Source organism: Oncorhynchus masou, chromosome 23, assembly GCF_036934945.1.
Source record: "Oncorhynchus masou masou isolate Uvic2021 chromosome 23, UVic_Omas_1.1, whole genome shotgun sequence".
NCBI lineage: Eukaryota > Metazoa > Chordata > Actinopteri > Salmoniformes > Salmonidae > Oncorhynchus > Oncorhynchus masou.
Genome location: NC_088234.1, coordinates 3,845,870 through 3,873,507, shown reverse-complemented (window position 1 = coordinate 3,873,507; position 27,638 = coordinate 3,845,870). Strand labels below are relative to the sequence as shown.

Genomic DNA, 27,638 nt, shown 5'->3' with positions numbered 1-27,638 from the left:
TTTTCCTAAAGACAGACTCACCTGGGGGGTGTTATTCTAGTGAATAGGGCTCGGGTGTTTTCCTAAAGACAGACTCACCTGGGGGGTGTTATTCTAGTGAATAGGGCTCGGGTGTTTTCCTAAAGACTGACTCACCTGTCCTTTCCCTGAGGATGAGAGGAGAGAAGAAGACCTACTTATAGGATGTAGAAACCAGGGAACAGTCCAGTCTACACATGTTTGTACTTTCCTGATGTTTTTATTTAATTTTTTATATATATATATACACCTTGTATGTTCTCTTAAATGCTATACGTAATGTTGTTGTATAGTTTTTAACGGTGATGCATAGACAACGTTTTACTTCGCCTGGATTCTTACTTTGCTTGTACTCCTTGTCCTGCAGTAAGTAGCCAAGTTGATTATTGCTTCAGGCCAGATGGCTAGTCACCTAAAGCAGGTCTGGTTGCCTGGTAATATTATCCTTCATGTATCTCCTTCAATAGCCATCACTGCTCATGGTTGTAACCCCCCCCCCCCCGAGGGCCAGACAGTAGCACCCTGCTCATGGTTGTAACCCCTCCCCCCCCCCCCGAGGGCCAGACAGTAGCACACTGCTCATGGTTGTAACCCCCCCCCCCGAGGGCCAGACAGTAGCTCCCTGCTCATGGTTGTACCACTTATTCAACAGCAGTGACACTTGTTTTCACACAGAGACACAGACAGGCGTTGGTACTGTTCTGTGAAATGGTTTTAAAGGGGAACACATTTTGGTTTTGACACTGTGGAGTAGATTTGTGTTACACTTGACCTTTTTTTTGATGTGTTTTTCAGTTGTAATTTTCACTGGTAACAATGTTAGCATTAGTTCAGTTTACACTGTTGGTCAATCGAGCCGTTATGTCACGCAATAAATGAGCATTAGTTCAGGTTACACAGTCGGTCAATAAACCCGTTCTACATTAAAATGAGATTCAGATGGTTTCTTGAGTGTTTTCGGGATGGACACGGTTATTAGAATATCTGAAGGGACGTGTCGTATTATATTACTTGCTCGCTTTGTATTGTTGTTGAAGGAAAACAAGTGGGCTTATTAAAATAAAGTCTCTGTCTAAAAATGTAATACAATTATGTGACATTGCTACATAGCATACAACGATTTGACATTTTGATGACAGTTTTTTTTATGAGGTTGGTCAACAGCCGTTAAACACCTGTCGCTTGGTTCTCGGTCATTCGAAGCAGAAACGGCGCGGTGTGTTGCGGGACATTTCTAATCAATTCAACATGGAATTAAAATGTTGGCAACAGTGATCAACCAACAGGTAAGCGGTTTTTAATATGTAGCCTTTGTTTAAACTAGGCAAGTCCAGTCAAGAACAACTTCTTATTTACAATGACGGCCAAACACGGAGGACGCTGGACCTATGGTGTTCCGCCCTAGGGGACTCCCAATCACGGCCGGTTGTGATACAGCCTGGATTCGAACCAGGGTGCCTCTAACACTGAGACGCAGTGTCTTTAGACCGCTGCGCCACTCGGGAATATGGCTACTCTTGTTCACGCTAAATTCAAAAGGGCTTTATTAGCGTAGGAAACATATGTTAACTTTGCCAAAACAACTGAAATAGACCATTAACAAAAGTGGGTAAGACCAGCGTCATAGTGCGGTATGATACGGTCATAATCTGTTATATTGTCACCTACATAAGTGTCAAAACCAACCACACAGCTGGTCCCAGGCAGTCGTAATTTGATCAGAACTCCACAAGCAAAGGGAAAAGGTTATTAAGAGAGAGCATAGATGCGAGAATGAATTATACACACAACAAACAAAATGGTTTATATAGCGTATATATCGCGTAAAAGTCCGTCTAGCGGTCTACTCTGAGTTAAGGGCACTCTCGTCACTCAACGCCGGTTGAATATGCCCGGTGTCACCAACGCTCGGAATAACACGAAAACAGCCTAACCGGATCTGCCAGGGCGAGTCAAATGGTCCCGAGTGAGGTGTTCTCTCATTATGTGTCTGGATGTAGATAGTCAATGTTGGCCAGTTAGCTTGGGTGCTTTTGACATCCGTCGTGAGGATCAACCTCCTGGGCCAGAGCGACCACGGTGCGCTCTGAACGCAACGCGTTTACGAACGCCTACGGAGCACACCGTGACTGTTAGTTATCTTTCCGTGTGATCAGGTAGTGTATTCATTCCGTCGATTCGGTTAAAATGTTTCTAGGTGATTACACTCTATTTCAGGTAGGTGCAGGCAAGAGTGTGCAAAGGCGGTATTGAATGTCACGGGCTGTCCATGTGTCACTCTCTGTCTTCTCAAATTTATCTCTCGACCTGTGTGCCTACGTTGTAACCTTTAATTAATAGGCTAGTTTGTAGTAACCTCTGATGGGTACAGGGAACATTCTAGTATCATGTAGTAACCTAAACCTGTCACTGTTACATTGAACTGGGTGAATATGAAAGACAGTAACCTAAACCCATCACTGTTACATTGAACTGGGTGAATATGAATGACAGTAACCGAAACCCATCACTGTTACATTGAACTGGGTGAATATGAATGACAGTAACCTAAACCCATCACTGTTACATTGAACTGGGTGAATATGAATGACAGTAACCTAAACCCGTCACTGTTACATTGAACTGGGTGAATATGAATGACAGTAACCTAAACCCATCACTGTTACATTGAACTGGGTGAATATGAATGACACTGTTACATTGAACTGGGTGAATATGAATGACAGTAACCTAAACCTATCACTGTTACATTGAACTGGGTGAATATGAATGACAGTAACCTAAACCCATCACTGTTACATTGAACTGGGTGAATATGAATGACAGTAACCTAAACCTGTCACTGTTACATTGAACTGGGTGAATATGAATGACAGTAACCTAAACCTGTCACTGTTACATTGAACTGGGTGAATGACAGTAACCTAAACCTGTCACTGTTACATTGAACTGGGTGAATATGAATGACAGTAACCTAAACCCATCACTGTTACATTGAACTGGGTGAATGACAGTAACCTAAACCCATCACTGTTACATTGAACTGGGTGAATATGAATGACAGTAACCTAAACCCATCACTGTTACATTGAACTGGGTGAATGACAGTAACCTAAACCCATCATTGTTACATTGAACTGGGTGAATATGAATGACAGTAACCTAAACCTGTCACTGTTACATTGAACTGGGTGAATATGAATGACAGTAATCTAAACCCATCACTGTTACATTGAACTGGGTGAATATGAATGACAGTCAGCTGTAATAGAAATAAGGCCAGACTCATTAATAAATAAATGAATCGTCCTTCTTAATCGTAAACGGCCGCCACTGGTGTCAACACTATGTTTATGTTGTATAACAAGTTCTGAAATTGACCATATTAAATTATAATTGTAATTGAGCACACATTGATGTCAGACTTGCACCTACCCCGATGCTCTGTTGCTGGTGGGATGACTGCAGGAGCAGGACAAGACACCCTCTTGGACTGATGACCGATACAGAGCTGTGAGAAAGCCCCCCCCCCCCCTTCTGATTTTCTCTATTTTTGTATATTGATACTGAATGTTGTCAGATCTTCAACCAAACAACCTGATATTAGACAACCTGACGTTGCAAATAACACAACAATTACGTGTTTATTTCATGAACAAAGTTATGCAAAACCCAATTCCCCCTTTACACTGAATCTCTGGTTCTCCTTTAGCTGCAATGACTCCAACCAACCACGTCCTGTAGTTGTTGACCAACCAAACACTTCCTGTAGTTGTGGATCAGTCTCTCACGTCTCTGTGGAGGAGTTTACTGTAGCAGCAATGACTCCAACCAACCACTTCCTGTAGTTGTTGACCAACCAAACACATCCTGTAGTTGTGGACCAACCACACATCTTCCTGTAGTTGTTGACCAACCAAACACTTCCTGTAGTTGTTGACCAACCAAACACTTCCTGTAGTTGTGGATCAGTCTCTCACATCTCTGTGGAGGAGTTTACTGTAGCAGCAATGACTTCAACCAACCACTTCCTGTAGTTGTTGACCAACCAAACACATCCTGTAGTTGTGGACCAACCACACATCTTCCTGTAGTTGTGGATCAGTCTCTCACGTCTCTGTGGAGGAGTTTACTGTAGCAGCAATGACTCCAACCAACCACTTCCTGTAGTTGTGGACCAACCAAACACTTCCTGTAGTTGTGGATCAGTCTCTCACGTCTCTGTGGAGGAGTTTACTGTAGCAGCAATGACTCCAACCAAACATTGTCTTGCTGCATGACCCAGCTGTGCTTCAGCTCACAGAGGGATAAATATGGGTTGAAATTTTACAATGTCGGTTGTTCTTCACTGGTTGCCCCTTTTTTCTTGTGGCAACAGGTCACACGTCTTGCTGCTGTGATGTCACACTGTGATGTCACACTGTGGTATCTTACCTTCACTTTCATTCTTTGTGTATCTGTGTAATCTGAGGGAAATATGTGTCTCTAATATGGTCATACATTAGAGGTAAGGAAGTGCAGCTCGGTTTCCACCTCATTTTGTGGGCTTTGAGCACATAGCCTGTCTTCTCTTGAGAGCCAGGTCTGCCTACGGCGGCCTTTCTCAATAGCAAGGCTACGCTTTCCTTAAGTTTGGGTCAGTCACAGTGGTCAGGTATTCTGCCGCTGTGTACTCTCTGTTTAGGGCCAAATAGCATTCTAGCTTGCTCTGTTTTTTTTGTTAATTATTTCCAATGTGTCAAGTAATTATCTTTTTGTTTTCTCATGATTTGGTTGTGTCTAGTTGTGTTACTGTCCTGGGGCTCTGAGGGGACTCTTCTCCAGGTTCGTAGGTGAAGGCTTTGTCGAATCAGTTATAGCAGGTTGTAGAATTAAATTATATTCTATATTATAATATATATATATTATATTATTATTATAAATATTTTCTGGATTTGAATCATTAGCGGGAATCGTCCTAATTATGAGCTGCATTATTTGGTATTTTACCAAGAGGATATTTTTGCAGAATTCTGCATGCAGAGTCTCAATTTGGTGTTTGTCCCATTTCGTGAATCGTTGGTTGGTGAGCGGACCCCAGACCTCCACAACCATAAAGGGCAATGGGTTCTATAACAGATTCCAGTATTTTTAGCCAGATCCTAATTGGTATGTCAAATGTTATGTTCCTTTTAAAACTTTTTTTTTTTTTACCCAATTCCATTGTATCCAATTGGTTGTTATCCCATCGCTGAAACTCGCATACGGACTGGGGAGCTCTCTGTAAGAGGACAACCAGTGGGAGTGTGGTGGAGGTCTAGAGGGCAGCCATGGGCGTCCTACCACCCACCTGGTAGTGTGGTGGAACACGCCCTACCAAGGCGCACTGCTTCTTTACACAATGCACATCCAACCCGGAAGCCAGACGCAACTTACAGACGTGTCGGAGCAAACCTGGTAGTGTGGTGGATGGGACTACCAGTCTGGCGACTGTAACCTAGAGGGCGTCTGTCTCCTCTATATCACCCACCAGTGTGGTGGATGGGACAACCAGTGTAACCCCGGTCCGCCACAAGGAGTCGCTAGAGCTCAATGAACATCCCTGCAGGCCAACGCTAGGCCAATTGTGCGCCACCCCATGGGTCTCCCGGTCGCAGTAACAGTAACCTAGAGGACAACCAGTGGGTCCATCTCCTCTATACCACCCACCTGGTAGTGTGGTGGATGGGACTACCAGCTCTCTGTAACCTAGAGGGCAACCAGTGGGTCTGTCTCCTCTATACCACCCACCTGGTAGTGTGGTGGATGGGACTACCAGCTCTCTGTAACCTAGAGGGCAACCAGTGGGTCTGTCTCCTCTATACCACCCACCTGGTAGTGTGGTGGATGGGACTACCAGCTCTCTGTAACCTAGAGGGCAACCAGTGGGTCTGTCTCCTCTATACCACCCACCTGGTAGTGTGGTGGATGGGACTACCAGCTCTCTGTAACCTAGAGGACAACCAGTGGGTCTGTCTCCTCTATACCACCCACCTGGTAGTGTGGTGGATGGGACTACCAGCTCTCTGTAACCTAGAGGGCAACCAGTGGGTCTGTCTCCTCTATACCACCCACCTGGTAGTGTGGTGGATGGGACTACCAGCTCTCTGTAACCTAGAGGGCAACCAGTGGGTCCGTCTCCTCTATACCAGGTTTCACACCTGGTAGTGTGGTGGATGGGACTACCAGCTCTCTGTAACCTAGAGGACAACCAGTGGGTCTGTCTCCTCTATACCACCCACCTGGTAGTGTGGTGGATGGGACTACCAGCTCTCTGTAACCAGGGAACCAGTGGGTCCATCTCCTCTATACCACCCACCTGGTAGTGTGGTGGATGGGACTACCAGCTCTCTGTAACCAGGGAACCAGTGGGTCCATCTCCTCTATACCACCCACCTGGTAGTGTGGTGGATGGGACTACCAGCTCTCTGTAACCTAGAGGACAACCAGTGGGTCTGTCTCCTCTATACCACCCACCTGGTAGTGTGGTGGATGGGACTACCAGCTCTCTGTAACCTAGAGGACAACCAGTGGATGTGTCTCCTCTATACCACCCACCTGGTAGATGGGTGCTCTCTGTAACCAGGGCAACCAGTGGGTCCATCTCCTCTATACCACCCACCTGGTAGTGTGGTGGATGGGACTACCAGCTCTCTGTAACCAGGGAACCAGTGGGTCCATCTCCTCTATACCACCCACCTGGTAGTGTGGTGGATGGGACTACCAGCTCTCTGTAACCTAGAGGACAACCAGTGGATGTGTCTCCTCTATACCACCCACCTGGTAGTGTGTTTGATGGGACTACCAGCTCTCTGTAACCTAGAGGACAACCAGTGGGTCCATAGGTCGTGAGAGCGCCTTGCCTCCCTCTAGTGGCTGTGTTTGGGTGGTGCATGTGAAGATGACCACTGACTCGTGGGAGGGGAGGAGCGATTTGTATTTGCCACATCGCCAGAACAATTTTCCGCGCAATGCGCACACAGTGAAAAGACCAATATTAACCCGGTACATTTTTCATAACTTATTAGGGTACAACAACCATAGGCTATCATTCAGACACCGAGGGAATCAGAACGGCATCCGCTTCTTATCCTAGGAACCTGTATTTTATTATGGATCATAATTAACTGGCATTTAGAAAATATGATTTTGTGCGTGACTATTCATCTGAATTTATTCCCAGGCCACCCCCCCCCCCCCTGCGTATAATAAATAAATAAAGACACGCAGAGCCACATGCGTGTCGTGGTGCGTCGCTTTTGGACTCGAGGCACATTTATTAAAAATGATCGCGTCCAGAGTATACAGTTGAGTCGATACGAGAACACCGTAACCGTGCCACGGCAAAGGTTAGTACAGTCTATAGGCGACTGTCCTCTCTGGGCCTATTTGTCTAGGCTGAATAAACGTTCAAATGAGAAGGACCGATTCACATATATACATGAATTCTCTACTAGACTAGTCTATATGCAGCAGAGTGAGTAAGGCGCGGGTTGATAGAAATAGGCTAAATGCCGGCTTTTACCGGGGTTGTTGATATCTCAAAGGCCGGGTGCGCGCTGCCTTATATCCTGTTTCAGTTTCTGGACTGCTGACGTGACACCTGGAGAGGGCTCTCTCGTTCTTTCCGTGATTGACCGGAGAAAGGCTCGAGGGCTGTGTAGTCAGGACGGACTGGGCTGCCCCGGTAGAAACGGCTTTCCTGTTGTGTTGTCAGAAGGCGGACCGGTGTTGAGCGTTCCTGGGAGTGTGTATCCCGCGAAAGGAAAGGCTCCGCAGAGAGAAAGTAGCAGCTGGCTAAACCACGAACCGCCCAGGCTAAAACATTCTCTGTCTGAACAGAGACCGAGACACTCACCGCCGAGAGAGAAGGAGAGCTGGACCAAAACGAAATAATTTTCTGACCTAATGATAATCTAGCCTTTTCTCCTGCTGAAGCCCTAAGTTTGTTACCAGTCCCAGTGCGTTACTGGCTTTGCAGCTAGCCTTCTACCCAGCGAACCATGGCCCAGGTCGGGAACGGATCTGGAAACAACGCCGACGATGAGGTGAGAAAGAGGACATGGGCTATGATGATGATGATGCATCTTAAACTATGGCTGTGTTCTCGCCTGCATTTGTCTTGGTTTAGATACGCTCATATTGCTCAATACGGAAGTGGGCTACAAGGTTATTTCTGTTGTTGACTAGTTGTGTAGCCTACTATTATTATTCCTGATCATACAGTTAATTTGTAAAGCGCATTTCTCACACCCAATGCGTTTTTATATGGACATACTTGGACACGGGCTAACCTATTACACTGTTACATAGTTACCTCGCGGAAAATTAGGTTATGTGACCATAACGGTTGCTGTCCTGTTAGTAAATTAGATTAGTTAGAAAAGACATGGTCTATTGTACAAGAGTTACAATTAAGTTGCACTCTTCATTATCACAATAGCCTACTGTTTCTTACAGACTCCTTATCATCCTGTGTGTCTGTCTTGGGCCTACTAGGCAAGTTCGATAAGAACAAATTCTTATTTACAAATGACGGCCGACTATGCTTGGTCAATTGTGCGACGCCCCATGGGACTCCCAATCACGGCCGGTTGTGATACAGCCTGGATTCGAACATTTTAGCACTGAAATTCAGTGCCTTAGACCGATGCGCCACTCGGGAGCCCCAATAAAACAGCCTACATAATTGTATGTATTAAATTGCATGTTTTTTGTGCAGCCAGCCAGTAGCGTAAAAACGGCATTTAGCTTAAATATCCCGGTAGACCCTTTGTGACGTGGCTCACGGTTTTCAGCAGACAGACAGACAGCTGGATTGAGACTAAATGCCCCCGAGCCGCAACACAGTGGGTTATTTTGGGAAGTTCCAGGCAGTTCGGAAGTCACGTGGCTCTATAAGTTAAGTTCTGAACTCGTTACATTGCATTTGAATGTTTTTAATTTATTTAACCTTTATTTAACTAGGCAAGTCAGTTATAGAATGTATTCTTATTTACAATGACGGTTTAGGAACAGTGGGGTTAACTGCCTTGTTCAATGCTCTAACCATGAGGCTACCTGCCGCACAACAGTCCTGCCCTAACAACAAGTCTGTTCAACATGCTCTACATGTTGTAGTTTTCTGCCGTGGCGCTCCAATATAAATACTCTGAAAAATGAATCATAAAAAAAATGGCTATTAAAAAAAATAAAAATCTGTGTCCTGGGTACAGTGCATTTGAAAGTGGCAATGTTTGTCGTCAGTAGACAGTCAGTCATCACTAGTCAGTATTCAGTCATCACTAGTCAGTATTCAGTCATCACTAGTCAGTAGTCAGTCATCACTAGTCAGTATTCAGTCATCACTAGTCAGTAGTCAGTCATCACTAGTCAGTAGTCAGTCATCACTAGTCAGTAGTCAGTCATCGCTAGTCAGTATTCAGTCATCGCTAGTCAGTATTCAGTCATCACTAGTCAGTATTCAGTCATCACTAGTCAGTATTCAGTCATCACTAGTCAGTATTCAGTCATCACTAGTCAGTAGTCAGTCATCGCTAGTCAGTAGTCAGTCATCACTAGTCAGTAGTCAGTAGTTCATCAGTAGTCAGTCATCAGTAGTCAGTCATCAGTAGTCAGTCATCAGTAGTCAGTAGTTAGTCGTCAGTAGTTAGTCGTCAGTAGTTAGTCGTCAGTAGTCAGTCATCAGTAGTCAGTCGTCAGTAGTCAGTAGTTCATCAGTAGTCAGTAGTTAGTCGTCAGTAGTCAGTCATCAGTAGTTAGTAGTCAGTCATCAGTAGTCAGTCATCAGTAGTCAGTAGTTAGTCGTCAGTAGTTAGTCATCAGTAGTCAGTAGTCAGTCATCAGTAGTCAGTCGTCAGTCATCAGTAGTCAGTCATCAGTAGTCAGTCAGTCATCAGTAGTCAGTCATCAGTAGTCAGTCATCAGTAGTCAGTCAGTCAGTAGTTCATCAGTAGTCAGTCATCAGTAGTCAGTAGTTAGTCATCAGTAGTTAGTCGTCAATAGTTAGTCATCAGTAGTCAGTAGTTAGTCATCAGTAGTTAGTCATCAGTAGTTAGTCGTCAGTAGTTAGTCATCAGTAGTCAGTAGTCAGTCATCAGTAGTTAGTCATCAGTAGTCAGTCATCAGTAGTTAGTCATCAGTAGTCAGTAGTTAGTCATCAGTAGTCAGTAGTTAGTCATCAGTAGTTAGTAGTCAGTCATCAGTAGTCAGTAGTTAGTCGTCAGTAGTTAGTCATCAGTAGTTAGTCATCAGTAGTTAGTCATCAGTAGTTAGTCATCAGTAGTCAGTCATCAGTAGTCAGTAGTTAGTCATCAGTAGTTAGTCATCAGTAGTTAGTCATCAGTAGTTAGTCATCAGTAGTCAGTCATCAGTAGTCAGTAGTTAGTCATCAGTAGTTAGTCATCAGTAGTCAGTAGTTAGTCATCAGTAGTCAGTAGTCAGTCATCAGTCAGTAGTCAGTCATCAGTAGTCAGTAGTCAGTCATCAGTAGTCAGTCATCAGTAGTTAGTCAGTAGTCAGTCATCAGTAGTTAGTCATCAGTAGTTAGTCATCAGTAGTCAGTCATCAGTAGTCAGTAGTTAGTCATCAGTAGTTAGTCATCAGTAGTCAGTCATCAGTAGTTAGTCATCAGTCATCAGTAGTCAGTCATCAGTAGTCAGTAGTTAGTCGTCAGTAGTTAGTCATCAGTAGTCAGTCAGTAGTTAGTCGTCAGTAGTCAGTAGTCAGTCAGTAGTTAGTCATCAGTAGTCAGTCATCAGTAGTCAGTCATCAGTAGTCAGTCATCAGTAGTCAGTCAGTAGTTAGTCGTCAGTAGTCAGTAGTCAGTCAGTAGTCAGTCATCAGTAGTCAGTCATCAGTAGTCAGTAGTTAGCCATCAGTAGTTAGTCATCAGTAGTTAGTCATCAGTAGTTAGTAGTTAGTCATCAGTAGTCAGTAGTTAGTCATCAGTAGTCAGTCATCAGTACGCTGTCAACACACTCATTGCTGGACATAAAGTGATAGTGACAGACTCCATTCGAATGGGGACTGGAAACACAAACACACTGTACTTTGTACACACACACACACACACACACACACACACACACACACACACACACACACACACACACACACACACACACACACCACTAGACTCCAGCGTCAGTCCTCATCAATTAGTTAGTAGTGTCCCATTACCTGTGGTGGAACAAGTCAGATTGTGTGTGTGTAATGCTGAGAGAATGTCCTTGTGACACATCATCATCTGTTAATGAACTGGTATGTAGACGTCAACCTTGAGATGAGAGAGAAATAGAGGATATTGTGTATTGGACAGCAACAATATTATTCAAATCTATTTTTTTTAAATGTGTAATATTATTTTTTTATTTAACCTGCGGTGGGCTCCGCTGTTGTAATCTAGTTATCCTGATCCTCAGCCATACCATTAACCCTAGAGCCCACTGTGAGGAGGGTTTTATCGATGACACGTGTGTGTGTGTGTGTGTGTGTGTGTGCTGGACAGGGAGATAACGTGTTCACTGTTAATAGCTGTCTGTTTAACAGGCCTGGGTGATGTTGTGTAGAGACCATCGATCTGATCTAGACAGTAAAACATTGGGGGATGGGGGGAACGGAGTGCTCTGTCTCTCTGTCTCTCTCTCTGTCTCTCTCTGTCTCTGTCTCTCTCTGTCTCTCTGTCTCTGTCTCTCTCTGTCTCTCTCTCTGTCTCTCTCTGTCTCTGTCTCTCTCTGTCTCTCTGTCTCTGTCTCTCTCTGTCTCTCTGTCTCTGTCTCTCTGTCTGTCTCTCTCTCTGTCTCTGTCTCTCTCTGTCTCTCTCTCTGTCTCTCTCTGTCTCTCTCTGTCTCTCTCTCTGTCTCTGTCTCTCTGTCTCTCTCTCTGTCTCTGTCTCTCTCTGTCTGTCTCTCTCTCTGTCTGTCTCTCTGTCTGTCTCTCTGTCTCTCTCTGTGTGTGGGCTGTTGTCACGATTTTATGTAAGTGACTATCATGCTATTATTAGCATCCTCTCAGTGCTGGACAGGGGGGACTGGATGGGTGTGAGTGGGGAGCTGGACATGGGGGACTGGATGGGTGTGAGTGGGGAGCTGTCTTAGTTGAACCAACGAGAATGTCAAAGGGCTTTATTGGCATGGGAACAGGTTTACATGGCCAAGTGAAGAAACCCAACAACAAAGACTAAAACAATCAGACATTAACTGGACACATTACACACAAGTGTGTGTGTCTCTCTCTCTCAATTTCAGCTTAAAGGCTTTATTGCTATGGGAAACACATGTTAACATTGCCAAAGCAAGTGAAATAGATCGTAAACAATACATTACCAGTAAACATAACAAAAGTTGAAAAAGAATAAAGGCATTTCAAATGGCATGATGTGTACAGTTTTATCTTACCTTTATGTGTACCTTGTTAGCTTGGGGATTTGAACTTGCAACCTTCCGGTTACTAGTCCAACGCTCTAACCACTAGGCTACCCTGCCGCCCCAGTGTTACACATCTCCCTAGTTAAATAAGGGGACATCAGTAATGATGTGCACATAGTTAAAGTACAAAAGGGAAAATAAATAAGCATAAATATGGATTGTATTTACAATGGTGTGTGTTCTTCACTGGTTGCCCTTTTCTGGTGGCAACAGGTCACAAATCTTGCTGCTCTGATGGCACACTGTGGAATTTCACCCAGTAGATATGGGAGTTTTTCAAAATTAGGTTTGTTTTCTAAATCTTTGTGGTTCTGTGTAATCTGAGGGAAATATGTCTCTCTAATATGGTCATACATTGGGCAGGAGGTTAGGAAGTGCAGCTCAGTTTCCAACTCATTTTGTGGGCAGTGAGCACATAGCCTGTCTTCTCTTGAGAGCCATGTCTGCCTACGGTGGCCTTTCTCAATAGCAAGGCTATGCTCACTGAGTCTGTACATAGTCAAAGCTTTCCTTAAGTTTGGGTCAGTCACAGTGGTCAGGTATTCTGCCACTGTGTACTCTCTCAACACCACAGGCCTTTTTGGGTTGGAGGGTTTTTATTTTGTCCTGTAGTTCATTCAATGTAATTGGAGAATCTAGTGGGTTCTGGTCTTCAATAGTTGATTCTAACATTTGTATTTGATCATGTATATGTTTTTGCTGTTTGTTCTTTGTTATAGAGCCACAAAGATTGGAGAAGTGGTTTACCCAGACATCTCTGTTTTGGATAGATAACTCTTCGTGTTGTTGTTTGTTTAGTGTGTTCAAATTTTCCAAGAAGTGGTTCGATTCTATGGATTCTTCAGTTACATTGAGCTGATATCTGACGTGCTGTTCCTTCTTTTCCCGTAGTGTATTTCTGTATTGTTTTAGTGATTCACCATAGTGAAGGTGTAGGCTCAGGGGGGGGGGGGGGGGGGGCAGCTGGTGGTGCTGTGGTTGGTGTGGTCCTCTATGGTCTGGGTGGGGGGTCCTCTATGGTCTGGGTGGGTGGTCCTCTATGGTCCTCTATGGTCTGGGTGGGGGGATCCTCTATGGTCTGGGTGGGGGATCCTCTATGGTCTGGGTGGGGGGTCCTCTATGGTCTGGGTGGGGGGTCCTCTATGGTCTGGCAGGGGGGTCCTCTATGGTCTGGGTGGGGTGGTCTCTATGGTCTGGGTGGGGGATCCTCTATGGTCTGGGTGGGGGGTCCTCTATGGTCTGGGTGAGGGGTCCTCTATGGTCTGGGTGGGGGGTCCTCTATGGTCTGGGTGGGGGGTCCTCTATGGTCTGGGTGGGGGGTCCTCTATGGTCTGGGTGGGGGTCCTCTATGGTCTGGGTGGGGTGGGGGTCCTCTATGGTCTGAGTGGGGGGGTCCTCTATGGTCTGGGTGGGGTGGGGGGTCCTCTATGGTCTGAGTGGGGGTCCTCTATGGTCTGGGTGGAGGGGGGTCCTCTATGGTCTGGGTGGGGGGTCCTCTATGGTCTGAGTGGGGGTCCTCTATGGTCTGAGTAGGGGGTCCTCTATGGTCTGGGTGGGGGGTCCTCTATGGTCTGGGTGGGGGGTCCTCTATGGTCTGGGTGGGGGGTCCTCTATGGTCTGGGTGGGGGGTCCTCTATGGTCTGAGTGGGTGGTCCTCTATGGTCTGGGTGGGGGGTCCTCTATGGTCTGGGTGGGGGGTCCCTATGGTCTGGGTGGGGGGTCCTCTATGGTCTGGGTGGGGGGTCCTCTATGGTCTGGTTGGGGTGGTTCTCTATGGTCTGGGTGGGGGGGTCCTCTATGGTCTGGGTGGGGTGGTCCTCTATGGTCTGGGTGGGGGGTCCTCTATGGTCTGGGTGGGGGTTCTCTATGGTCTGGGTGGGGGGGTCCTCTATGCTCTGGATGGGGGGGGTCCTCTATGGTCTGGGTGGGGTGGTCCTCTATGGTCTGGGTGGGGTCCTCTATGTGTAGGGGTGGGGGGGGGTACTCGCTGGTCTGAGCAGGGTGTCTATTGCTCTGTTTCTCCTGTGTGAGGTGCTGGGGCTGCTGTTGAGGGTGACGTCCTGGCAGGGTTGTGATTGCTGCCTTGTATAGGTGGACCTGGTCATAGAGGCTGTTCTAGTCCAGGGTGGAGTGGTGGGCACTGCTGTCTATAGGTGGACCTGGTCATAGAGGCTGTTCTAGTCCAGGGTGGAGTGGTGGGCACTGCTGCCTATAGGTGGACCTGGTCATAGATGCTGTTCTAGTCCAGGGTGGAGTGGTGGGCACTGCTGCCTATAGGTGGACCTGGTTATAGAGGCTGTTCTAGTCCAGGGTGGAGTGGTGGGCCTGGTCATAGATGCTGTTCTAGTCCAGGGTGGAGTGGAGGGCCTGGTCATAGATGCTGTTCTAGTCCAGGGTGGAGTGGTGGGCACTGCTGCCTATAGGTGGACCTGGTCATAGAGGCTGTTCTAGTCCAGGGTGGAGTGGTGGGCACTGCTGCCTATAGGTGGACCTGGTTATAGAGGCTGTTCTAGTCCAGGGTGGAGTGGTGGGCACTGCTGTCTATAGGTGGACCTGGTCATAAAGGCTGTTCTAGTCCAGGGTGGACCTGGTCATAGAGGCTGTTCTAGACCAGGGTGGAGTAGTGGGCACTGCTGTCTATAGGTGGACCTGGTCATAGAGGCTGTTCTAGTCCAGGGTGGAGTGGTGGGCACTGCTGCCTATAGGTGGACCTGGTCATAGAGGCTGTTCTAGTCCAGGGTGGAGTGGTGGGCACTGCTGCCTATAGGTGGACCTGGTCATAGAGGCTGTTCTAGTCCAGGGTGGAGTGGTGGGCACTGCTGCCTATAGGTGGACCTGGTTACAGAGGCTGTTCTAGTCCAGGGTGGACCTGGTCATAGATGCTGTTCTAGTCCAGGGTGGAGTGGTGGGCACTGCTGCCTATAGGTGGACCTGGTCATAGAGGCTGTTCTAGTCCAGGGTGGAGTGGTGGGCACTGCTGTCTATAGGTGGACCTGGTCATAGAGGCTGTTCTAGTCCAGGGTGGACCTGGTCATAGAGGCTGTTCTAGTCCAGGGTGGACCTGGTCATAGAGGCTGTTCTAGTCCAGGGTGGACCTGGTCATAGAGGCTGTTCTAGTCCAGGGTGGTGGTGGTGGGCTGTTCTAGTCCAGGGTGGAGTGGTGGGCCTGGTTATAGAGACTGTTTAAGTCCAGGGTAGAGTGGTGGACCAGGAAAACATTTGGGTTTTGAGGCACAGTCACAGGAAATACTTGCGTTTACCCGCTGTATTGTGGCAGGGTGGAAGTTTTTTCATGGTAGTAAGGTGGAGATAACCACTTGTGCGTTGGGGAAAGTAGAAGAAGCCTTTTCAATCACTCCCTTCAGTGCTGTGGCCACCCTTTCCTGCTGTGCTCTCAGGTTATTTGTGCCTGTGTGTATTATCATGTGGGTGGGTGAACCTAGTTGGTCCTCAGACAGAAGGTTTAGGTTGCACTGGGTATATTATTATGTGGCTGGGTGAACCTAGTTCGTTCTCAGACAGAAGGTTGAGGACACGCTGGGTGTTTGGACACCAGAGTTTAGACACACTGTGTTTGGGAAAAAGGTTTTTCTCTTGTATATATTTCCCATTTGAGTCTATAAGGAGAACAATCTTTGTCTTGTATGTCCTCAGTGGGTGTGGGGGGTTGTCAGGAGGGCTATCAGGGTGGCTGACGGGGGGTGCTCAGGGGGGGGTTAGATCCCCTTTGTTTGGGGTTTTTCATTTGTCTGTTCTGCTGTGGTGTCGACACTATGGTCGGGGTCTGGGTTGGACTGTTCTGCTGTGGTGTCGACACTATGGTCGGGGGGTCTGGGTTGGACTGTTCTGCTGTGGTGTCGACACTATGGTCGGGGTCTGGGTTGGACTGTTCTGCTGTGGTGTCGACACTATGGTCGACGGGTCTGGGTTGGACTGTTCTGCTGTGGTGTCGGGAGGTGAGGTGGGCTGTTCTGTTGGCTTCTCTGCGGGATTGGCCAGCTCTCTAATGGGTTGTTCTCTGTCACACGCCATCCCCCTCAACCTCTCCTCCAGCAGTCTGATCCTCTCCTCTAGTTTTCTTTTCTTCTCCTGCTCCTGCTCTTTCTCCTGTTGTAGTTGTCTCACCACAGTCCAGAGTGCAGATATGTCTCTGTCCACCTCCAGCTCTCCGGGTCTGGTTAAGGGGGTGTTGTTGTGCTGGACTGTTGTCTGGGTCTGTGCTGACTGAAGTGTAATCACCTGCTGTTCCAGCTCCACCTGCCTTACTTCCAGCTGGGTGAATTTATCCTTCATTTCAGTGAGCGAGTAGTACTCTCTGCTGGGAGGTTGACTTTACATTTGGGGTTGCTCATCTTTGGGGTTGTTTCATGAAGAGGTCTGACTCGCTCGGGATGTGGGAGTCTTCACCAAGAGAGAGCTTCTCCTGCTGCGCTCCCACTGTGATTAGGTGAAAATCCAGCGGAAACTGTTTGGGGTTGCCCTGTACCATTACTGTTCCAGACTTGTACAGGTTGACATTGGCTGACTCAGAGTCCTCGTTGTCTAACATCCTGAGTTTCCACCCCTCGTTAACACCCCCTCTTCACAATGGGGTAGTGTGCTAATATAGCACTGTGCCAGGGGATGGTTTGTGTGGAAGATGAGGTTACTGATGTTCCCATTTAAAAAAATAATAGTCAGCAAAAAGTATCTCTTGATTTTCCATAAGCAGTCTTCTTTTTGTACTATTTTTGTGCCTTCTCATTTTTTACATCCAGGGGGTTTATTGTAATGACCTCTGAACAACGGGAGGTCACTGTTCCAGCTGGCACTATACTGTCTGCTATCACTGTTCCAGCTGGCACCATACTGTCTAGTATCACTGTTCCAGCTGGCACCATACTGCCTGCTATCACTGGTCCAGCTGGCACCACACTGTCTAGTATCACTGTTCCAGCTGGCACCATACTGCCTGCTATCACTGGTCCAGCTGGCACCACACTGTCTGACTGTCTGCTGTCACTGTTCCAGCTGGCACCACACTCTCTGCTATCACTGCTCCAGCTGGCACCACACTGTCTGCTATCACTGCTCCAGCTGGCACCACACTGTCTGCTATCACTGCTCCAGCTGGCACCACACTGTCTGCTATCACTGCTCCTGCTGGCACCACACTGTCTGCTATCACTGCTCCAGCTGGCACCACACTGTCTGCTATCACTGCTCCAGCTGGCACCACACTGTCTGCTATCACTGCTCCAGCTGGCACCACACTGTCTGCTATCACTGCTCCAGCTGGCACCACACTGTCTGCTATCACTGCTCCAGCTGGCACTATACTGCCTGCTATCACTGTTCCAGCTGGCACTATACTGCCTGCTATCACTGTTCAAGCTGGCACTATACTGCCTGCTATCACTGCTCCAGCTGGCACCACACTGTCTGCTGTCACTGCTCCAGCTGGCACCATACTGTCTGCTGTCACTGCTCCAGCTGGCACCACACTGTCTGCTGTCACTGTTCCAGCTGGCACCACACTGTCTGCTATCACTGCTCCAGCTGGCACCACACTGTCTGCTATCACTGCTCCAGCTGGCACCACACTGTCTGCTGTCACTGTTCCAGCTGGCACCACACTGTCTGCTATCACTGCTCCAGCTGGCACCACACTGTCTGCTGTCACTGTTCCAGCTGGCACCACACTGTCTGCTATCACTGCTCCAGCTGGCACCACACTGTCTGCTGTCACTGTTCCAGCTGGCACCACACTCTCTGCTATCACTGCTCCAGCTGGCACCACACTGTCTGCTATCACTGCTCCAGCTGGCACCACACTGTCTGCTATCACTGCTCCAGCTGGCACCACACTGTCTGCTATCACTGCTCCTGCTGGCACCACACTGTCTGCTATCACTGCTCCAGCTGGCACCACACTGTCTGCTATCACTGCTCCAGCTGGCACCACACTGTCTGCTATCACTGCTCCAGCTGGCACCACACTGTCTGCTATCACTGCTCCAGCTGGCACCACACTGTCTGCTATCACTGCTCCAGCTGGCACCACACTGTCTGCTATCACTGCTCCAGCTGGCACCACACTGTCTGCTATCACTGCTCCTGCTGGCACCACACTGTCTGCTATCACTGCTCCAGCTGGCACCACACTGTCTGCTATCACTGCTCCAGCTGGCACCACACTGTCTGCTATCACTGCTCCAGCTGGCACCACACTGTCTGCTATCACTGCTCCAGCTGGCACTATACTGCCTGCTATCACTGCTCCAGCTGGCACCACACTGTCTGCTATCACTGCTCCAGCTGGCACCACACTGTCTGCTATCACTGCTCCAGCTGGCACCACACTCTCTGCTATCACTGCTCCAGCTGGCACCACACTGTCTGCTATCACTGCTCCAGCTGGCACCACACTGTCTGCTATCACTGCTCCTGCTGGCACCACACTGTCTGCTATCACTGCTCCAGCTGGCACCACACTGTCTGCTATCACTGCTCCAGCTGGCACTATACTGCCTGCTATCACTGCTCCAGCTGGCACCACACTGTCTGCTATCACTGCTCCAGCTGGCACCACACTGTCTGCTATCACTGCTCCAGCTGGCACCACACTCTCTGCTATCACTGCTCCAGCTGGCACCACACTGTCTGCTATCACTGCTCCAGCTGGCACCACACTCTCTGCTATCACTGCTCCAGCTGGCACCACACTCTCTGCTATCACTGCTCCAGCTGGCACCACTGTCTGCTATCACTGCTCCAGCTGGCACCACTGTCTGCTATCACTGCTCCAGCTGGCACCACTGTCTGCTATCACTGCTCCAGCTGGCACCACACTGTCTGCTATCACTGCTCCTGCTGGCACCACACTGTCTGCTATCACTGCTCCAGCTGGCACTATACTGCCTGCTATCTGCTCCAGCTGGCACTATACTGCCTGCTATCTGCTCCAGCTGGCACCACACTGTCTGCTATCACTGCTCCAGCTGGCACCACTATACTGTCTGCTATCACTGTTCCAGCTGGCACCATACTGTCTAGTATCACTGTTCCAGCTGGCACCATACTGCCTGCTATCACTGGTCCAGCTGGCACCACACTGTCTAGTATCACTGTTCCAGCTGGCACCATACTGCCTGCTATCACTGGTCCAGCTGGCACCACACTGTCTGTGTTTCTGTGGGTGTAATGTAACTTGTCTGTTTGTGTTTTGCAGGATTGTTTTGAAGATGCCTACGACCGGATACCTGTGTAAGTATTTCAGAGGGCTTGAGGTTCCACCCACACCACTGTTCATTTAGTCACCACCCTATTGTTCCTGATGAAAACTAATGACGTAAACGAGACGCCCTGAAAAACACGAATGACGTTAACGAGACGCCCTGAAAAACATGAATGATGTTAAACGAGACGCCCTGAAAAACATGAATGACGTTAAACGAGACGCCCTGAAAAACACGAAATACGTTAACGAAACGAGACCCCCCGAAAAGCACTAATGACGTTAACGAGACGCCCTGAAACACACTAATGAAGTTTTAATTTGACATGAAACTCTTTTTCATCCGTTTTGTTCAATCGGAAGCATGCATGGCTTAGCAGAATATTTAATGCAATTCTCTCATTGGTCAATAACATCTTTCAGTTGCGCAGGCTGCTTGAGCTGAGCCGGCTCCCCGGTGCTCGCTTCAATCACTCGTCTGTTTTGAACTGACACTTCAGTTTTAACTCATTTAGAAACGATATCTTTGATAATCTGTTGTGTGTTACTGCAAATGACTGTCGTATCGTTGTTAATTGTCATCCTTGATGATGTAGAGCACATCACTAGGGGCAAGACATTCAAAACAACCTTTTATAATTGTCTTCAAAAGTGCAACAGCAAACATACACTGAGTGTACAAAACATTAAGAACACCTGCTCTTTCAATGACATACTGTAGACTGACCAGGTGAATCCAGGTGAAAGCTATGATCCCTTATTGATGTCACCTGTTAAACCCACTTCAAATCAGTGTAGATGAAGTGGGAGGAGACGGGGTTAGGATTGAGACAATTGAGACATGGATTGTGTATATGTGCCATTCAGAGGGTGAATGGGCAAGACACAATATTTAAATGCCTTTTAAATGGGGTGTGGTAGTAGATGCCAGGGGCACCAGTTTGTGTCAAGAACTGAAACGCTGCTGGGTTTTTTTATGCCTGCAACTCAATAGTAGGAAGGTGTTCTTAATGTTTTGTACACTCAGTGTACATATGTAGGTGGTTTAAAACGTGCTCTTTAATATACAACACTAACACAGCTCATTACTGCGTTCAGCTCACTGATGATGATGATGATACCGTAGCAACCAGGCAACGCGCTGACGATCAACTGATACTTGGTTAATCTCACTATAACTAATACGTGTATTTGATCTAGAATCCAGTCTCCCACCTCAGCTGTAGATCTCTGCAGTTCATCCAGAGTGATCATGGGCCTCTTGGCTGCATCTCTGATCAGTCTTCTCCTTGTATGAGCTGAAAGTTTAGAGGGACGGCCAGGTCTTGGTAGATTTGCAGTGGTCTGATACTCCTTCCATTTCAATATTATCGCTTGCACAGTGCTCCTTGGGATGTTTAAAGCTTGGGAAATCTTTTTGTATCCAAATCGGGCTTTAAACTTCTTCACAACAGTATCTCGGACCTGCCTGGTGTGTTCCTTGTTCTTCATGATGCTCTCTGCGCTTTTAACGGACCTCTGAGACTATCACAGTGCAGGTGCATTTATACGGAGACTTGATTACACACAGGTGGATTGTATTTATCATCATTAGTCATTTAGGTCAACATTGGATCATTCAGAGATCCTCACTGAACTTCTGGAGAGAGTTTGCTGCACTGAAAGTAAAGGGGCTGAATAATTTTGCACGTCCAATTTTTCAGTTTTTGATTTGTTAAAAAAGTTTGAAATATCCAATAAATGTCGTTCCACTTCATGATTGTGTCCCACTTGTTGATTCTTCACAAAAACGTAGTTTTATATCTTTATGTTTGAAGCCTAAATGTGGCAAAAGGTCGCAAAGTTCAAGGGGGCCGAATACTTTCGCAAGGCACTGTATATATACATTACCCCCACTATACTATATATATATACACTGCCCCCACTATACTATATATACACACTACCCCACTATACTATATATATACACACACCACCCCCACTATACTATATATACACACTCAGTGACTTTCAACGTGGCATCGTCATAGGATGCCTCCTTTCCAACAAGGTAGTTTGCCCTGCTAGAGCTGACCCCGGTCAACTCTAAGTGCTGTTATTGTGAAGTGGAAATGTCTAGGAGCAACAACGGCTCAGCTGAGAAGTGGTAGGCCACAGAAGCTCACAGAACGGGACCACAGAGTGCTGAAGCGTATAAATATCGTCTGTCCTCGGTTGCAACACTCACTACCGAGTTCCCAACTGCCTCTGGAAGCAACGTCAGCACAAGAACTGTTCGTCTGGAGCTTCATGAAATGGGTTTCCGTGGCTGAGCACCCGCACACAAGCCTAAGATCACCATGAGCAATGCCAAGCGTTGGCTGGAGTGGTGTAAAGCTCACCGCCATTGGACTCTGGAGCAGTGGAAACACGTTCTCCTGGAGTGATGAATCACGCTTCACCATCTGGCAGACGAATCTGGGTTTTTGCAGATTCCAGGAGAACGCTACCTACCATAGTGCCAAATGTAAAGTTTGGTGGAGGAGGAATAATGGTCTTGTGCTGTTTTTCATGGTTCGGGCCCTTAGTTCCAGTGAAGGGAAATCTTAACTCTACAGCATAGAATGACATTCTAGATGATTCTGTGCTTCCAGGTTTGTGGCAACAGTTTGGGGAAGGTCCTTTCCTGTTTCAGCATGACAATGCCCCCCGGTGCACAAAGCGAGGTCCATACAGAAATGGTTTGTTGAGATCGGTGTGGAAGAACTTGACTGGCCTGCACCGAGCCCTGACCTCAACCCCATCGAACACCGTTGGGATGAATTGGAACACCGACTGCGAGCCAGGCCTTAATCGCCCAAAATCAGTGCCCGATCTCACTAATGTTCTTGTGGCCGAATGGAAGCAAGTCCCTGCAGCAATGTTCCAACATCTAGTGGAAAGCCTTCCTAGAAGAATGGAGGCTGTTATAGCAGCAATGTTCCTACATCTAGTGGAAAGCCTTCCTAGAAGAGTGGAGGCTGTTGTAGCAGTAATGTTCCTACATCTAGTGGAAAGCCTTCCTAGAAGAATGGAGGCTGTTGTAGCAGTAATGTTCCTACATCTAGTGGAAAGCCTTCCCAGAAGAGTGGAGGCTGTTGTAGCAGTGATGTTCCTACATCTAGTGGAAAGCCTTCCCAGAAGAGTGGAGGCTGTTATACCAGCAAAGGGAGGGGACTAACTCCATATTAATGCCCATGATTTTAGAATTACATGTTCGATGAGCGGGTGTCCACATACTTTTTTTCCATATTTCCTCCAGCTGTTACACTCTCCTCTCCCATTTCTATATGTTGTTCGGTTTCCTCCCTTCTCTTTCTTTGGATGCATATTAGACAGGAAGGCGTGTGTGTGTGTGTGTGTGTGTGTGTGTGTGTGTGTGTGTGTGTGTGTGATTAGCTGTAGACAACAGTCACCATCCATCACAGATGCAGCAATATACTCCCTCTCTCTTTTTCCATCCTCGCCCTTTCTAGTTTTTACTGCCCTCCCACCCTCTGTCTCTCTCTTCCTCTCTCTTTCTACTTGCTCTCTCTCTCTCTCTCTTCCCTCCCACCCTCTCTTTCTCTCTCCCTCTCTCTTTCTACTTGCTCTCTCTCTCTCTCTTCCCACCCTCTGTCTCTCTCTTCCTCTCTCCCTCTCTCTTTCTACTTGCTCTCTCTCTCTCTTCCCACCCTCTGTCTCTCTCTTCCTCTCTCTTTCTACTTGCTCTCTCTCTCTCTTCCCACCCTCTGTCTCTCTCTTCCTCTCTCTTTCTACTTGCTCTCTCTCTCTCTCTTCCCACCCTCTGTCTCTCTCTTCCTCTCTCTCTTTCTACTTGCTCTCTCTCTTCCCTACCACCCCCCTCTCTTTCTGTCTCATCTCACTCCCCCCCTCTCCCCCGGTCTCTCTCTGTTATTTTTAACTATTTGTCCTCTGAGATGGGGGCGCTGCTAAGCTAGGACTGCTTGAGAGAAGGAGGGGGAGAGAGACGGAGGGGGAAGAGACAGAGAGAGACAGAGAGGGAGGGGAGAGAGAGCGACAACACTGCGTTTAGCCTCCTTCAACGTGAAGTAGAATCTCTACAGAATGAATATTAATTTTGAGGGAATGGTCTAATGGCATCGGGGGATGGGTGCCGCTTTTACGGGCTCCTAACCAACTATGCCATTTTTATTTATTTTTTTCATGTTATTTGTAACTTATTTTGTACATAATGTTGCTGTTACCGTCTCTTATGACCGAAAATAACTTCTGTACTTCTGAACAGCAAACTGGAACAAGATTATTTTCTTGAATGAGTCGGATGCAAAAACCAGGCCCAAATTCCCATAATTTGCATGAAGAAAATATGGGAAAAAAGAGGGGCGGAGGTCGGGGTGCCTTGTGAGAATTCGTCGGCGTAAACCTCCACTATCATCCGTATTATTGGCTAATCACTGGAAAACAAAATGGATGATCTACGTTTAACACTTTCCTACCAACGGGGCATTAACTGTAATGTCTTATTTTTCATCGAGTCGTAGCTGAACGACGACACGGATAATATAGAGCTGGCTAGGTTTTCCGTGCATCGGCAGGACAGAGCAGCTACATCTGGTAAGACGAGGGGCGGGGGTGTGTGTGTGTCTCTTGACAGCTGGTGCGAGATATCTAATATTAAAGAAGTATCGAGGTATTGCTCGCCTGAGGTAGAGTACCTTATGATAAGCTGTAGACCACACTATCTACCAAGATAGTTCTCCATCTATATTATTCGTAGCCGTCTATTTACCACCACAGATCGATCCTGGCACTAAGACCACACTCAATGAGCTGTATAAGGCCATAAGCAAAGAAGAGGCAGCGCTCCTAGTGGCCGGAGACTTTAATGCAGGGAAACTTACATCTGTTTGATCTCTCCAGTATGTCACATGTTAAATGTGCAACCAGAGGGGGAAAAAAAACTCTAGACCACCTTTACTCCACATGAGACTTATATAAAGCTCTCCCTTGTCCATTTGACAAATCTGACCATAATTCTATCCTCATGATTCCTGCTTACAAGCAACAAACTGAAGTAGGAAGCACCAGCGACTTGCTCAATACAGAAGTGGTCAGATGACGCGGATGCCAAAGCCACAGGACTGTTTTACTAGCTCAGTCTGGAATATGTTCCAGGATTGATTTTTATTTATAAATACAAATTTAACCTTTTTATTTAACTAGGCAAGTCAGTTAAGAACAAATTCTTATTTACAATGACAGCCTAACCTGGGCCAATTGGGCGCCGCCTAATGGTTCATGTCACTGGGCAGCTCGCGGCTGGGTTTCCCTTTGTATCTGGCCAGATATGATGCAGCCTGAACCATAAAACAGGCAAAGCGTCAATACTAAGATTGAATCCTACTTTACCGGCTCTGACGCTCGTTGGATGTAGCGGGGCTTGCAAACTATTACAGACTACAAAGGGAAACCCAGCCGCGAGCTGCCCAGTGACATGAGCCTACCAGATGAGCTAAATGCCTTTTTTTATGCTTGCCTCGAGGCAAGCAACACTGAACACTCTCTCTCCTCTCTCTCTGTCTCCCCCCCCCACCCCCCAGGGCTGGTAAGATGGATTTGAAGACTTCCATAGAAGAGTGTTCTATGGCTCTGAACCTGGTCCTGAACAACAAATTCTCCGAGGCCCTGGACCTCCTCAAACCATGGTACTGACCTTGTTGACCTCTGGGATGTTTAACGTATGGACAAACCATGGTACTGACCTTGTTGACCTCTGGGATGTTTAACGTATGGACAAACCATGGTACTGACCTTGTTGACCTCTGGGATGTTTAACGTATGGACAAACCATGGTACTGACCTTGTTGACCTCTGGGATGTTTAACGTATGGACAAACCATGGTACTGACAGGTGTCTGTTTGTTGACCTCTGGGATGTTTAACGTATGGACAAACCATGGTACTGACAGGTGTCTGTTTGTTGACCTCTGGGATGTTTAGCGTATGGACAAACCATGGTACTGACAGGTGTCTGTTTGTTGACCTCTGGGATGTTTAACGTATGGACAAACCATGGTACTGACAGGTGTCTGTTTGTTGACCTCTGGGATGTTTAACGTATGGACAAACCATGGTACTGACAGGTGTACTGACAGGTGCCTGTTTGTTGACCTCTGGGATGACCTCTGGGATTAACGTATGGACAAACCATGGTACTGACAGGTGTCTGTTTGTTGACCTCTGGGATGTTTAACGTATGGACAAACCATGGTACTGACAGGTGTCTGTTTGTTGACCTCTGGGATGTTTAACGTATGGACAAACCATGGTACTGACAGGTGTCTGTTTGTTGACCTCTGGGATGTTTAACGTATGGACAAACCATGGTACTGACAGGTGTCTGTTTGTTGACCTCTGGGATGTTTAACGTATGGACAAACCATGGTACTGACAGGTGTCTGTTTGTTGACCTCTGGGATGTTTAACGTATGGACAAACCATGGTACTGACAGGTGTCTGTTTGTTGACCTCTGGGATGTTTAACGTATGGACAAACCATGGTACTGACAGGTGTCTGTTTGTTGACCTCTGGGATGTTTAGCGTATGGACAAACCATGGTACTGACAGGTGTCTGTTTGTTGACCTCTGGGATGTTTAACGTATGGACAAACCATGGTACTGACAGGTGTCTGTTTGTTGACCTCTGGGATGTTTAACGTATGGACAAACCATGGTACTGACAGGTGTCTGTTTGTTGACCTCTGGGATGTTTAACGTATGGACAAAATGGTACTGACAGGTGTCTGTTTGTTGACCTCTGGGATGGTATACTGACAGGTGTCTGTTTGTTGACCTCTGGGATGTTTAACGTATGGACAAACCATGGTACTGACAGGTGTCTGTTTGTTGACCTCTGGGATGTTTAACGTATGGACAAACCATGGTACTGACAGGTGTCTGTTTGTTGACCTCTGGGATGTTTAGCGTATGGACAAACCATGGTACTGACAGGTGTCTGTTTGTTGACCTCTGGGATGTTTAACGTATGGACAAACCATGGTACTGACAGGTGTCTGTTTGTTGACCTCTGGGATGTTTAGCGTATGGACAAACCATGGTACTGACAGGTGTCTGTTTGTTGACCTCTGGGATGTTTAACGTATGGACAAACCATGGTACTGACAGGTGTCTGTTTGTTGACCTCTGGGATGTTTAACGTATGGACAAACCATGGTACTGACAGGTGTCTGTTTGTTGACCTCTGGGATGTTTAACGTATGGACAAACCATGGTACTGACAGGTGTCTGTTTGTTGACCTCTGGGATGTTTAGCGTATGGACAAACCATGGTACTGACAGGTGTCTGTTTGTTGACCTCTGGGATGTTTAACTCTTTCGGACTCTGTGTGTTTGTTGTCATGCTTGTCCCTTTGGAGACAAAGTTTGATTGGTTGATTGGTTGATTCCAGGTGGAAGGACAGTATGTATCACGCTCTGGGCTACAGTTCTATCCTGGTGATGCAAGCTGGCATGACGTTTGAACACAGAGACATACAGACAGCCATGGCCGTCATCAAAGAGGCCTTAACAACCTGCCAGAGGTACATGCACGCACAGACACACACACAGACACACACAGAGACACACACACACACACAGACAGAGACACACACACACAGACAGAGACACACACACACACAGACAGAGACACACACACACACACAGACAGAGACACACACACACAGACAGAAACACACACACACAGAGACACACACACACACACACTCTCTCATGTATCTCCTTTTACTTGTAGGTTCAGGAAGAGAAACTCAGTGGTGGAGTCTATCTCTAGTCTGGTGACCAAACAGTCTAATGACCACCTCAGAGAAGGTGAGTGTTGACCTGACCACTCCAGACTAGTGTTGACCTGACCACCTCAGACTAGTGTTGACCTGACCACTCCAGACTAGTGTTG

At 47.2% G+C, this 27,638-nt stretch overlaps 1 protein-coding gene across 1 annotated transcript; it reads left to right on the top strand.

The window, feature by feature from the left end:
- The first annotated feature begins 7,268 nt into the window (after positions 1-7,268).
- Positions 7,269-27,564, top strand: LOC135511225 (tetratricopeptide repeat protein 39B-like). The gene is made up of 5 exons (XM_064932853.1): positions 7,269-8,084; positions 19,675-19,709; positions 25,263-25,367; positions 27,133-27,264; positions 27,477-27,564. The coding sequence occupies exons 1-5, from the start codon at positions 8,040-8,042 to the stop codon at positions 27,562-27,564; spliced, it is 405 nt and encodes a 134-aa protein (XP_064788925.1). The 5' UTR covers positions 7,269-8,039.
- Positions 27,565-27,638: the final 74 nt, after the last annotated feature.